The following is a 15,297-nucleotide window of genomic DNA, read 5'->3' as shown; positions in this document are numbered from 1 at the left end:
CTGTGGAGATGGGAGAACCTTCCAGAAGGACAACCATCTCTACAGCATTCCACCAATCAGGCCTTAATGGTAGAGTGGCCAGACTGAAGCCACTCCTCAGTAAATGGCACATGACAGCCTACTTGGAGTTTGCCAAAAGGCACCTAAAGACTCTCAGACCATGAGAAACAAGATTCTCTGGTCTGATGAAACCAAGATTGAACTCTTTGGCCTGAATGCCAAGCGTCACGTCTGGAGGAAACTTGGCACCATCCTTATGGTGAAGCATGGTGGGGGCAGCATCATGCTGTGGGGATGTTCTTCAGCGGCAGAGAGACCTGTCAGGATCAAGGGAAAGATGAACAGAGGAAAGTACAGAGAGATCCTTGATGAAAACCTGCTCCAAAACACTCAGAACCTCAGACTGGGTTGAAGGTTTACCTTCCAACAGGACAATGACCCTAAGCAGACAGCCAAGACAACGCAGGACTGGCTTCAGTACAAGTCTCTGAATGTCCTTGAGTGGTCCAGCCAGAGCCCAGACTTTAACCTGATCGAACATCCTTGGAGAGATCTGAAAATAGCTGTGCAGCAATGCTCCCCATCCAACCTGACAGAGCTTGAGAGGATCTGCAGAGAAGAATGGGAGAAACTCCCCAAATACAGGTGTGCCAAGCTTGTAGCGTCATACCCAAGAAGACTCCATGTTGTACCAAAGGTGCTTCAACAAAGTACTGAGTAAAGGGTCTGAATACTTATGTAAATGTGATAAAACGTTTTTTTTATTATTGTAAGTCGTTCTAACGTGTTAACCCTCGCAAGGCTGTGTCCCAGACGGCATCCCTAGCCGTGCCTTCAGAGCATGTGCAGACCAGCTGGCTGTTCTCCCTAGCTCAGGCCACTACATTATATCCACCTGCTTCAAGATGTCCATTATCAACCCCGTGCCCAAGAAAGGGAAACTGAATGACTACCAACCAGTAGCAATCACTTCCATCATCATGAAGTGCTTTGAGAGGCTAGTTAAAGACCATATCATCTCCTCCCTCCCCGACATACTCAACCCTTTTCAATTCACATACCACCCTGACGGATCCACGGACGACACAATCGCCATTGCACTGCACACTCCCTTTACCCACCTGGAAAAAATGAATAAATATGAGGATGCTATTCGACTACAGCAATACCATAGTGCCCTCTAAGCCCATTATAACGCTCACGCCCTTGGTCTGAACTCCTCCCTATGCAAATGGGTCCTGGACTTCCGGAAGTGCCACCCCAAGGTGGTGAAGGTAGGCAACATTACCTCCTCGACACTTTTTCTCAACATGTGGGCCCCACAAGGGTGCGTTCTCAGTCCCCTCCTGTATTTCCTCTGTACCCACAACTACGTGGTCTGACACAGTTCCAACTCCATCATCAAGTTCACTGACGACACAACAGTAGTAGGCCTGATTATCAACAACTAAACAGACTACAGGAAGAGGTAGACACTGATGGTGTGGTGCCCGATAAACAACCTCTGCCTCAACGTTTGCAAAACAAAGGAGCTATTTGTGGACTTCAGGAGGAACCAGGCTGGACACACCCCCATCCTCATCAATGCCGTGGAGACGGTCAATAACTTCAAATTCCTCGGCGTACACATCTCAGAGAAGCTGAAATGGTCTAACCACACGGACTTCGTGGTGAAGAATGCACGACAGCAACTCTTCAACCTCAGGATGCTGAAGAAATGTGGCTTTTCCCCGAGGGCCATCACAGTGTTCTACAGGAGCACCATCGAGAGCATACTATCGGGCTGCATCACAGCCTGTTATGGCAACTCCACCGCCACAGACTGAAAGGCACTTCAGAGGGTGGCAGCTGAACGCACCATTGGATGCCTTCCAGGATACCTACAACACCAGGTGTCGCAGGAAGGCCAAGAAGCTCATCAGGGACCCCAGCCATCCAAACCATGTCCGGTTCTCCCCGCTTCAATCACTCAGACAGTACAGGAGCATCATGGCAAAAATTGGAAGACTGGCCAATAGTTTCTACCCTTAAACCATCAGCTCCCCCCTACTTCCCCCATGGACATTTTCCCCCACACCCCCTCAACAGCGTGTTGTTTTTAATTATTTTGTTTTAAGCCTTCCCTAAATGATAGCCCTAACCTTAACTACTCAGAATGAATACCTAAACTTGACCCTTTGAGTTGTTAATGTTTTTACCCTGTAACCACACGGTATAAACCCTGTAATCTTGCGGAATTGTAGCACGTCGAATTTCGAAGTGAAACTAAGAGATCTTGTTGCTCACACACACCATACCAAAGAGAGTGACTTTTTCCTCTCTCGGTCTGTCTCAGTTTGCTTAGGTTTTGCAGGTGAGTGTGGAACAGGGGGTGGTGACACTGTTGAGGCGAGATGACCACAAACTTGTTGGGATAAACTGTCTTGTCAGAGAGAGAAACACACACTGTGACTCTCTCTCCTGTGGTTTATAAACACAGCCAGTTGTGTTTGGAGGAAAAATCATGCAGGTCCTATAAATGTCTGGGGGGGGGGGCTGCTTTCCTGGAGGTGTGTTGTTTAGAGTTGTTGAGGAGACAGGAGGAGAGGAAGCAGTGTACACGGGGATGGATGTGCACACGTGTCAGACCATGGCAGGGTCAGGGGTTGCTGGGAGAAGGGGAGCGAGGGAAACAGAGAGGACAAGAGAGGGAGAGTAAGTCTCATCACTCGCTCTTATCACACCTCTGACCTATAGTAGTGGTCTGCTAACAGTTTAAAAACTCTCTCACACAGAGTGGAGACAAAGCCGTCAGGCGCCATGTTCTACCGTCTTGTAATCTAATTAATACTACTCTATTCCTAAGCCATCTCCTCGTCCTCTTACCTCTCGGTTTTCATAGTCTCTTTATATTCCTGAAGCTGTAAAGCCAGCAGCAGGACAGCACAGTATTTAGGAACTTATTAAAGTAAATCACAGAAAAACAAAACAGGCCTGCGCCAGTCGGCGTCCCATGCCAAAGTGGAATTTGAAAACAACCTTGTAAACCTGCTTTCTGAGCTGGGCCCATGCTTATTAAAAAGGGAGGAAGATACCGCGGCTTATTTGGTACCAGGATCCTTTGTACCACCTTAGTCCTCCTTGATCCACATCAATCCACATTAGTCTACGCCTGTCCTGTACCCTTCTGATCTCCGTAGTTCTCACAGTCCACTCTGCCTTCCAGCTTTAGTATCATAGTAGTCAGCAGGCTTTTATAGAAGAAAGTGGAAAATGTGTCCTCAGGTAAAAACAGATACCAGGTAGACCCAGTGATAACCATCTGATCCCAACTGTGTATTGTTGTTTCTGTTTTTAGCTGATGTATGTGTGTTTTGTGTATGTTTGGGATCCCATTCAAAACATGCTCTTGGGAAATCAGATCTCACCACCAAGACTTGTGATGGGAGAGTTGATGTTTGCAATCAAAATGGACCCGTAATATGTGAGCCCCAGTTTTATTGAGTTTAAATCTCTATTGATTTAATTTCACTGTTCTTGGGCTCTGGCTACAGGGTGGACACACAGAAGGGTAATTATATTGGAAACTGCATGGCTGGATGAAATGGCTATTTTCTCTGGCTGGCGTGGTGGTTGCCCTGAAGGGAACGGTGGGCAGAGCTGGACACCCTGGTGGTGGTGTAATGTTAGTGAGGCCATGGGAATGGACTGTAACCATGTGAGAGAGGTCATGTGAGGTCAGGTCATCCTGTGATCAGGTTAACAGTAAAAAAGAAAACAGTAGATTTACTTTTTACCTACTCACGTAAGAAAGCTTTCCCTCACTTCAGAAGTTAGTTACAGTATATTGTCGAGGTTATAGAGTGTGAAATATTTATATATTTTTCCAGTGATAAAAATGTGGTTGTAGTGATATAGATGTGGTTGTGTAGGCTGACATGGTGGTGGTAGTGATATAGATGTGGTTGTAGTGATATAGATGTGGTTGTGTAGGCTGACATGGTGGTTGTAGTGATATAGATGTGGTTGTAGTGATGTAGATGTGGTTGTGGAGGCAGACATGGTGGTTGTAGTGATATATATGTGGTTGTAGTGATGTAGATGTGGTTGTGGAGGCAGACATGGTGGTTGTAGTGATATAGATGTGGTTGTAGTGATATAGATGTGGTTGTGTAGGCTGACATGGTGGTTGTAGTGATATAGATGTGGTTGTGTAGGCTGACATGGTGGTTGTAGTGATATAGATGTGGTTGTAGTGATATAGATGTGGTTGTGTAGGCTGACATGGTGGTTGTAGTGATATAGATGTGGTTGTAGTGATATAGATGTGGTTGTGTAGGCTGACATGGTGGTTGTAGTGATATAGATGTGGTTGTAGTGATGTAGATGTGGTTGTGGAGGCAGACATGGTGGTTGTAGTGATATATATGTGGTTGTAGTGATGTAGATGTGGTTGTGGAGGCAGACATGGTGGTTGTAGTGATATAGATGTGGTTGTAGTGATATAGATGTGGTTGTGTAGGCTGACATGGTGGTTGTAGTGATATAGATGTGGTTGTGTAGGCTGACATGGTGGTTGTAGTGATATAGATGTGGTTGTAGTGATATAGATGTGGTTGTGTAGGCTGACATGGTGGTTGTAGTGATATAGATGTGGTTGTAGTGATATAGATGTGGTTGTGTAGGCTGACATGGTGGTTGTAGTGATATATATGTGGTTGTAGTGATGTAGATGTGGTTGTGGAGGCAGACATGGTGGTTGTAGTGATATAGATGTGGTTGTAGTGATATAGATGTGGTTGTGTAGGCTGACATGGTGGTTGTAGTGATATAGATGTGGTTGTGTAGGCTGACATGGTGGTTGTAGTGATATAGATGTGGTTGTAGTGATATAGATGTGGTTGTAGTGATATAGATGTGGTTGTGTAGGCTGACATGGTGGTTGTAGTGATATAGATGTGATTGTAGTGATATAGATGTGGTTGTAGTGATATAGATGTGGTTGTGTAGGCTGACATGGTGGTTGTAGTGATATAGCTAGATGTGGTCAGTGTGATCGGTGGTGTTAGTTCATGGTGTTTACAGAGTTATGAAGAGGGACGTTTGGGTACAGTAAATACCTCTCCGTAGGGCTTTACCTCAAGGTTGGTGGGGGTAGGGTACCCACTTTGCTGGCACTGCCACGTTACCTACCAATGCTGCCCTGCCCCCCACTGGAATGGAAGAGGGTTTGTCTGAATGGGGCAGATTGAGCAGGTTTGGGTCGTACCCAGCCCACAATCACAGGGCCTGTGTGCAGCCTGGGACTAGCGCTGGACAGGGGTGGGGTATGCCTCAACAAACACTCCCTTTCACCCCTTCCTGGAACATCACACTAGTTACCTCTACATAAACAGCCCAGGCTGAGCTACTCCCAAACCATACATGTACTACATCCCTCCCATCGACAAGCTAGTGGCTGAGCCAGTTAGTGAGGGATACAATCTCTCTGAAAGACAGTGATAAACTGAACGAACAGGGAGTAGGCCTAACTAATTAGGGAGTAGGCCTACTTTATTGAATGAGTATACGAAAAGGGAGAGTGACGGTCAGTCAATCATGTTGTCTGTTGTTCATTAAGAGGCATAGCAGTAGTCAGTAGTAAGAATGTTAGCAAGAGGAGAGCAGTGGAGCAGAGCAGAACTAACCTCTCCACCCCGGCCTGTTGCTCCATCCCTGCTGGGATTAGCCCGACCTGCCTCTCATAACATTCCAGCTCCCAGCTATTACTGATCAGAAACAAGGCTTCTGCTCTGTCTGTCCCTATGCCCCTGGGTCACATTCTAGAACAACCAGCCAGACGCTTTATCCCCGTCTAATTGTCTGTGGGTTGCTATTTTTGGCTATCTGACTCTGGTTACTATGTTTGTTTGTAAGTTTCTATTTTTACGGCGTTAACATTGTACGAATGTGCAGACCAGCTGGCTGGTGTGTTTACGGACATTTGTAATCTCTCCCTATCCCAGTCTGTTGTCCCCAAATGCTTCAAGATGGCTACCATTGTTCCTGTACACAAGAAGGCAAAGATAACTGAACTAAATGATTACCGCCCATAGCACTCCTGTCATCATGAAGTGCTTTGAGAGACTAGTCAAGGATCATATCACCTCCACCTTACCAGCCATCCCAGACCCACTTCAGTTTGCATACTGCCCCAACAGATCCAGACGACACAATTGCCATCACACTGCCCTATCCCATCTGGACAAGAGGAATACCTATGTAAGAATGCTGTTCATTGACTACAGCTCAGCATTCAACACCATAGTACCCTCCAAGCTCATCATCATCAAGCTGGAGGCCCTGGGTCTCAACTCCGCCCTGTGCAATTGGGTCCTGGATTTTCTGACGGGCCGCCCCCAAGGTTGAGTGCTTGTCACCCAAAACCCTGACAAACCTTTTAACAGATGCACAATCGAGAGCATCCTGTCGGGCTGTATCACAGCCTGGTACGGCAACTGCACCGCCCTCAACCACAAGGCTCTCCAGAGGGTGGTGCGGTCTGCACAACGCATCACCGGGGGCAAACTACCTGCCCTCCATGACACCTACAGCACGCGATGTCACAGGAAGGCCAAAAAGATCATCAAGGACATCAACCACCCGAGCCACTGCCTGTTCACACTGCTACCATCTAGAAGGTGAGGTCAGTACAGGTGCATCAAAGCTGGGACCGAGAGACTGAAAAACAGCTTCTATCTCAAGGCCATCTGACTGTTAAACAGCAATCACTAACTCAGAGAGGCTGCTGCCTACATTGAGACCCAATCACTGGCCACTTTAATAAATGGATCACTAGTCACTTTATACAATGCCAGTCTAAATAATGCCACTTTAATAATGTTTACATATCTTACATTACTTATATCACATGTATTTACCTGTATTTTATACCATCTATTGCACCTTGCTTATGCCGCTCGGCCATCACTCATCCATATACATACATGTACATATTCTCATTTCCCTTTAGATTTGTGTGTATTAGGTAGTTGTTGGGGAATTGTTAGATGACTTGTTAGATATAACTGCACTGTTGGAACTAGAAGCACAAGCATTTCGCTACACTCACATTAACATCTGCTAACCAGACTCCTGAACTCGAATCCCTGAACCCTAACCTCTGACCTCTCCTGCACAGGCGCAAAACTACAGCCATGGTCGGCCCCGCAGAGTGTGAGTAGGCTGCGAGAAACATTTCTGCAAAATCAATGTTTTATTTTCCCTTTCGATCAGAAAAAGTTCATAAGAAGACCAATATGCAATCTAGTCTGGTTTAGTGAAATCTGGTTTACATCAACATGGCCAGTTTAGTCTAACTATCGGTCAGGTCCACTATACGTAGTCTCTTATCTGACCTGCATGCCACAGACAGAGGGGCTTTAAGTCTGTAAATGTCTTTACCCCAAGGGTTTGAAGCCTGTCCCCAAGCCAGCCCAGACATTCCTCCCCTCTCTGGACTGTCTCAATCTGCTACTGTTGTCCCCTAAACTACCCCCACAGGCCATCGTGACATTCTAGACCATTCCTCGAGTACCCACCAACAGCACACATTTTTTTTGTAGCACACCTGATTCAACTTGTCAACTAATCATCAAGCCCTCAAAGAGCTGAATCAGGTGAGTTTGTCGGGGGCAACAACAAAAATGTCTGCTGTTGGAGGTACTTGAGGACTGGAGTTGGGAAACACTGCCCTGGGGGGCTGCAGACTGTAACAAATGAGTGTGAATGACTGACATGCTGGTGTGAGTCATCCAGGAGTCCAGTGCTGCTGACCCCTTAGACTCCCTACCGTCTCTTTACAGCCTCATAACTGGGCTGACCTGGACTGACTGTCCTCCCATCCATTCCCCAGACACTCCCTTAACACTGGGGGAAGGGAGGGACCGGTAAGCCCGGTGGAGACAGAGGGCCACTTCACAGTGTGAACAGCAGGGGCCTGGAAGTCCCTGAGTCTCTCTAGCACAATTTCAGAGACTCTCTGTCTTACTTCATAGATATCTCTCTCCATCTTTACTCTGTCTTTCCCCTTCTCTCTTCATCTCCTTCCCTCTCACTATCTCCCCCTGCTAGCCTCTCTTCCGTTGTTCAGCATGTTGTGTTCTGCTCATATCTGTGTCAGTCTGACCTACAGACATGCCACACACCAACATGGACATATCCCGACACTGTTACTGTTTGAGTCAAACCAATCCATTCAATTTACTTCAGGGAAGGAGAGAGAGAGTAAAAAAGTTGCTTGGTTTATCAGAGAAGTGAGTTATTTACCCGTCTCTTCCTTCCTGTGTTTAGTCAAGGGGGATTACAGTGGGAGGGAATGCAGAGCAGATAGCTAATGGAGTTTACTCACTGTCAGGTAACCCAGGAATAAACCCCCCTCTCTCTCCCCCTGCACTGGACCCTGAGACAGTCTGAGATGGTCTGGGACGGCTGTGTTTACATACACCAGGCCTGACTGCACAGCCACCGCATGGCCCCAGCCCCGGAATAATGTACTATCTGTTTAATAGGGAGAGAGAGCCCTGTTTATAGAGAAGGCCCTTTTTAACTGGCTAATGGACTGTTGGGTCAGAGGTCAATGTTAACCCATGTTACTTCCTGTTATCATTACCACTCTGCTCTGATGAGGATAGGTGCTCAACTCACATCTACTTATCCAAAATTGACTCATTAGCCTACTAACCCTGGAGCGGCTGTGATGCTTTCTCATTTTCCTCCGTGGAATCAGAGTAGCACTTTGTATGAAGACCTGTGGAAAATGTTCCCTCATTGAAGATCAAATCCAATTTTTACTTTCACGTGCTTTGTAAACAACAGGTGTACTCTAACAGTGAAATGCTTACTTACGGGCCCTTCCCAACTATGCAGAATACAAGAAATAAAACAATAATAATAACAATAATAAAAATAATAATAGTAGGAAAAAAATATAGTAACACAAGGAATAAATACACAATGAGCAATAATAGCTTGGTTATATACATGGGGTACCAGTACCGAGTCGATGTGCAGGGAAATTGAGGTAGATACAGTGCCTTCGGAAAGTATTCAGACCCCTTGACTTTTTACACATTTTGTTACGTTACAACTTTGTTCTAAAATTGACCTCAAAAAATGTTTCCTCTTCAATTGACACAAAACCCATAATTACAAAGCAATAGGTTTTAGAAATGTTTGCCAATTTATTACAAATAAAACTTTTTGAGTCTTCTTGGGTATGACACTACAAGCTTGGCACACCTGTATTTGGGGAGTTTCTCCCCTTCTTCTGTGCAGATCCTCTCAAGCTCTGTCAGGTTGGATGGGGAGTGTTGCTGCACAGCTATTTTCAGGTCTCTCCAGAGATGTTCGATCGGGTTCAATCCGGGCTCTGGCTGGGCCACAAAAGGACATTCAGAGACTTGTCCCGAAGCCAGTCCTGTGTTGTCTTGGCTGTGTGCTTGGAGTCGTTGTCCTGTTGGAAGGTAAACCATTGCCCCAGTCTGAGGTCCTGAGCGCTCTGGAGCAGGTTTTCATCAAGGATCTCTCTGTACTTTGCTCCGTTCATCTTTCCCTCGATCCTTACTAGTCTCCCAGTCCCTGCCGCTAAAAAACATCTCCCCACCATAGTTCACCATAGGGATGGTGCCAGTTTTCCTCCAGATGTGATGCTTGGCATTCAGGCCAAAGAGTTCAATCTTGGTTTCATCAGACCAGAGAATCTTGTTTCTCATGGTCTGAGAGTCTTTAGGTGCCTTTTGGCAAACTCCAAGCGGGCTGTCATGTGCCTTTTACTGAGGAGTGGCATCCGTCTGGCCACTCTACTTAATAGGCCTAATTGGTGGAATGCTGCAGAGATGGTTGTCCTTCTGGAAGGTTCTCCCATCTACACAGAGGAACTCTGGAGCTCTGTCAGAGTGACCATCGGGTTCTTGGTCACCTCCCTGACCAAGGCCCTTCTCTCCCCCGATTGCTTAGTTTGGTCGGGCGGCCAGCTTTAGGAAGAGTCTTGATGGTTCCAAACTTCTTCCATTTAAGAATGATGGAGGCCACTGTGTTCTTGGGGACCTTCAATGCTGCAGACATTTTTTGGTACCCTTCCCCAGATCTGTGCCTCGACACAATCCTGTCTCGGAGCTCTACGGACAATTCCTTTGACCTCATGGCTTGGTTTTTGCTCTGACAACGGTGGGACCTTATAAAGACAGGTGTGTGCCTTTCCAAATCATGTCCAATCAACTGAATTTACCACAGGTGGACTCCAATCAAGTTGTACAAACATCAAGGATGATCAATGGAAACAGAATGCACCTGAGCTCAATTTTGAGTCTCCTAGCAAAGGATCTGAAACCTTATTTATACAAGTTGTTTTTTTAAATTTTCAATACATTTGTAAAAAAAACTCTAAAAACCTGTTTTCGCTTTGTGGGGTATTGTGTGTAGATTGCTGAAGATAGTTTTTTTATTTCATCCATTTTAGAATGAGGCTGTAACGTAACAAAATGTGGAAAAAGTCAAGGAGTCTGAGTACTTTCCGAAGGCCCTGTATGTCCTCAGTGGGGACTGTGAGTATGTAGCCCACATTGTCATCAAGGGCTCGGCAGCTCAGGGTCATTGTGCTCCACCCGTGAGAAAAAGGTGAATAACTCGTCCGGTAGGGTGGCGTTGGTGACCGCGATGTGGCTGGTTTTCAATTTGTAATCCGTGATCGCTAGGAGCCTCTGCCACATACGCCTTGTGTATGACCTGCTGAATTCCTCCTCCACTTTGTCCCTATACTTCTGTTTCGCCATCTTGATCAATCTGCGTAGGTCGTATTAGTACTGTTTAACCATACTATTGTCCCCAGTATCTCTCTCTCTCAGTTTTTCTACAAGGCTGCTATCGATCCACAGATTTTGATTTGGTTAAGTTTTGAAAGACACTGTCAGCATCACATCATCTATGCATTTTTTTATGAATACGATGACCGAGTCTGCAAATTCATTGATGCCATCTTCAGATGCGACCCGGAACATATTCCAGTCCACATGATCAAAACAGTCTTGGAGCGTGAATTCTGATTGGTCTGACCAATGCTTTACAGAACTGACCACCGGAACTTCCCTCGAGTTTTCGTTTGTTGGCAGGGAGAAGCAAGAAGGAGTCATGGTCGGATATGCCGAAAGGAGGACGGGAGAGGGCCTTATACCCGTAAAAAGTTAGGCCTAATTGGGTGTGATCGGGATCGGTGTGTATAGTGTACATGCGGTACCTGTAGCAGCAGTCTCTCGAAAGCCAGGCAGGTGTCCCAGCGGGGCAGGGTGGGGTGGCGGAGAGTCTGGGCGGTGGCCAGGCCCAGCTGGAGCACCCCACAGTGACTCTCTAGCGCCCCCCAGCTACTTTTAAACAGCTGCACGTAGGAACACAGCTGCTCCGGGGTTACACGGCCTGAAAGGGGGACAACAACATAGACATGAGAAAATTATATGAATTTCCTATTTATACAGTGGTTCCTCCTTTAAAACTTGCGAGCTTATGCCACAGGATTTAGAGGTAATTTGTGGTTTAGTACGGTACCCTGCGTCACCACTTCATTGCTCCAGACCAGCGCAAGAGGGAGATGGACCCAAAAGCCTAATCAGTGCTCTTACTGTGTCTCTAACTGACAATGAATTGGCGACATAAACCTAAAAAGAAACTGAATTGTGCACGACTTCAATATTACTTACTATTTTATTTTTCATTTCCCCTTTATTTAACCAGGTAGGCCAGTTGAGAACAAGTTCTCATTTACAACTGAGACCTGGCCAAGATAAAGCAAAGCAGTGCGACAAAAACAACACAGAGTTAAACATAAACAAACGTACAGTCAATAACACAATAGATAAAATCTATGTACAGTGTGTGCAAATGTAGAAGAGTAGGGAGGTAAGGCAATGAATAGGCCATAGACGCAAAATAATTACAATTTGACATTACACTGGAGTGATAGATGTGCAGATGATGATGTGCAAGTAGAGATACTGGGGTGCAAAAGAGCAAGAGGATAAATAACAATATGGGGATGAGGAAGTTGGGTGTGCTATTTACAGATTGGCTGTGTACAGGTACAGTGATCGGTAAGCTGCTCTGACAGCCGATGCTTAAAGTTAGAGAGGGAGATATAAGTCTCCAGCTAAAGCAATTCCTTCCAGTCATTGGCAGCAGAGAACTGGAAGGAAAGGCGGCCAAATAAGTGTTGGCTTTGGGGATGACCAGTGAAATATACCTGCCGGAGAGCGTGCTACGGGTGGGTGTTGCTATGGTGACCAGTGAGCTGAGATAAGACAGGGCTTTACCTAGCAAAGACTTATATATGACCTAGAGCCAGTGGGTTTGGCGACGAATATGTAGTGAGGGCCAGCCAACGAGACCATACAGGTCGCAGTGGTGGGTAGTATATGGGGCTTTGGTGACAAAATGGATGGCACTGTGATAGACTACATCCAGTTTGCTGAGTAGAGTGTTGGAGGCTATTTTGTAAATGACATCGCTGAAGTCAAGGATCGGTAGGATAGTCAGTTTTACAAGGGTATGTTTGGCAGCATAAGTGAAGGAGGCTATGTTGCGAAATAGGAAGCCGATTCTAGATTTTATTTTGGATTGGAGATGCTTAATGTGAGTCTGGAAGGAGAGCTTACAGTCTAACCAGACACCTAGGTATTTGTAGTTGTCCACATCTTCTAAGTCAAAACCGAGTAGTGATGCTAGTCGGGTGGGCGGGTGCGGGCAGCAATCGGTTGAAGAGTATGCATTTAGTTTTACTAGCATTTAAAGGCAGTTGAAGGCCACGGAAGGAGTGTTGTATGGCATTGAAGCTCGTTTGGAGGTTTGTTAACACAGTGTCCAAAGAGGGTCCAGATGTATTCACAATAGTGTTGCCTGCGTAGAGTTGTATCAGAGAATCTCCAGCAGCAAGAGCGACATCATTGATGCATACAGAGAAAAGAGTCGGCCCGAGAATTGAACCCTGTGGCACCCCCATAGAGACTGACAGAGGTCCGGACAACAGGCCCTCAGATTTGACACACTGAACTCTTTCTCAGGAGAGGCAGTCATTTGAGAAACCACGGCTATTGAGTCTGCCGATAAGCGGTGATTGACAGAGTCGAAAGCCTTGGCCAGTTCGATGAATATGGCTGCATAGTATTGTCTTTTATCGATGGCGGTTATGATATCATTTAGGACCTTGAGCGTGGCTGAGGTGCACCCATGACCAGCTCGGAAACGAGATTGCATAGTGGAGAAGGTACGGTGGGATTCGAAATGGTCAGTGATCTGTTTGTTAACTTGGCTTTCGAAGATTTTAGAAAGGCAGGGCAGGATGGATATAGGTCTATAACGGTTTGGGTCTAGAGTTTCTCCTCCTTTGAAGAGGGGGATGACCACAGCAGCTTTCCAATCTTTGGGGATCTCAGACAATACAAAAGAGAGGTTGAACAGGCTAGTAATAGGGGTTGCAACAATTTTGGCAGATCATTTTAGAAAGAGAGGGTCCAGATTGTCTAGCCCAGCTGATTTGTAGGGATCCAGATTTTGCAGCTCTTTCAGAACATCAGCTGTCTGGATTTGGGTGAAGGAGAAGCAGGGGGGCTTGGGCAAGTTGCTGCAGGGGGTCCGGAGCTGTTGGTCAGGGTAGGGGTAGACAGGTGGAAAGCACGGCCAGCCGTAGAAAATTGCTTATTGAAATGATCGATTAGCCTGAGTGTAGTGGGCAGCTGGGAGGAGGTGCTCTTATTCTTTATGGACTTTACAGTGTCCCAAAACTTTTCGGAATTAGTGCAACAGGATGCAAATTTCTGTTTGAAAAAGCTAGCCTTAGCTTTCCTAACTGACTGTGTGTATTGGTTCCTGACTTCCCTGAAATGTTGTAAATCGCAGGGCTATTCGATGCTAATGCAGAACGCCACAGAATGTTTTTGTGCTGGTCTGGGGTGAACCAAGGGCTATATCTGTTCTTAGTTCTACATTTTTTGAATGGGCATGCTTATTTAAGATGGAAAGGAAAGCACTTTTAACGGGATGAGGTCAATTTCCTTCCAGGATACCTGGGTCAGGTCGATTAGAAAGGCCTGTTCGGTGAAGGTTTTTAGGGAGTGTTTGACAGTGATGAGGGGTGGTCGTTTGACCGCGGACCCGTCACGCACGCAGGCAATGAGGCAGTGATCGCGGAGATCCTGGTTGAAGACAGCAGAGGTGTATTTAGAGGGCAAGTTGATCAGGATATCTAAGAGGGTGCCCGTGGTTACGGATTTAGGGTTGTACATGGTAGGTTCCTTAATAATTTGTGTGAGATTGAGGGCATCTAGCTTCGATTGTAGGATGCCCGGGGTGTTAAGCATATCCAAGTTTAGGTCACCTAACAGTAAGAACTCTGAAGATAGATGGGGGGCAATCAATTCACATATGGCGTCCAGGGCACAGCTGGGGGCTGAAGGAGGTCTATAACAAGCGGCAACGGTGAGAGACTTGTTATTGGAGAGTTGGATTTTTAAAAGTAGAAGCTCAAATTGTTTGGGCACAGACCTGGATAGCATGACAGAACTCTGCAGGCTATCTCTGCAGTAGATTGCAACTCCGCCCCATTTGGCAGTTCCATCTTGTCGGAAGATGTCATTGTTAGGGATGGAAATTTCAAGATTTTTGGTGGCCTTCCTAAGCCATGATTCAGACACAGCTAGGACATCAGGGTTGGTGGAGTGTGCTTAAGCAGTGAATAAAACAAACTTAGGGAGGAGGCTTCTAATGTTAACATGCATGAAACCAAGGCTTTTACGGTTACAGAAGTCAACAAACGAGAGCGCCTGGGGAATGGAAGTGGTGTTGGGGGCTGCAGGGCCTGCGTTAACCTCTACATCACCAGAGGAACAGAGGAGGAGTAGGATAAGGGTATGGCTAAAGGCTAGAAGAACTGGTCATCTAGTGCGTTCAAAAAACAGAACAGAGAGTAAAATGAGCAGATTTCTGGGCGCGGAAGAATAGATTCAAGGCATAATGTACAGACAACTAAAACTGTTGTTACACTAAGGTTTTTATTATTTTATTTTGTTAGGATTATTTTGCTCTTACTGTAGTACTGTAGGCCACTCCCGACCGGTAACGTTGTACAGTGCCTGAGTGCTGCAACGGTCTAAGACACTGCATAGCAGTGCAAGCTGTGTTGCTACAGATGCTAGTTCAATACCCGTGCCGGCCTCGAATGGGAGACCCATGAGATGACTGTAGGTTTTTGTTTTTTGCGCACAGTGGGATTGCCTTGCAGTTCTCTAGCTGTATCCA

The 15,297-nt window shown here is 46.2% G+C and overlaps 1 protein-coding gene across 1 annotated transcript in view; it reads right to left on the bottom strand.

Moving 5' to 3' along the window:
* Nucleotides 1-15,297, bottom strand: part of LOC115192390 (sec1 family domain-containing protein 2-like) — a 156,399-nt gene that overhangs the window by 113,844 nt on the left and 27,258 nt on the right. Inside the window, exon 4 of the mRNA XM_029750830.1 lies at nucleotides 11,252-11,427. Coding sequence (XP_029606690.1) covers nucleotides 11,252-11,427 — 176 coding nt within the window. The remainder of the gene's footprint in view (nucleotides 1-11,251; nucleotides 11,428-15,297) is intronic.

This window comes from Salmo trutta, chromosome 4, assembly GCF_901001165.1.
Source record: "Salmo trutta chromosome 4, fSalTru1.1, whole genome shotgun sequence".
In the NCBI taxonomy this organism is placed as follows: Eukaryota; Metazoa; Chordata; class Actinopteri; order Salmoniformes; family Salmonidae; genus Salmo; species Salmo trutta.
This window is presented reverse-complemented; position numbering and strand designations above follow the sequence as displayed.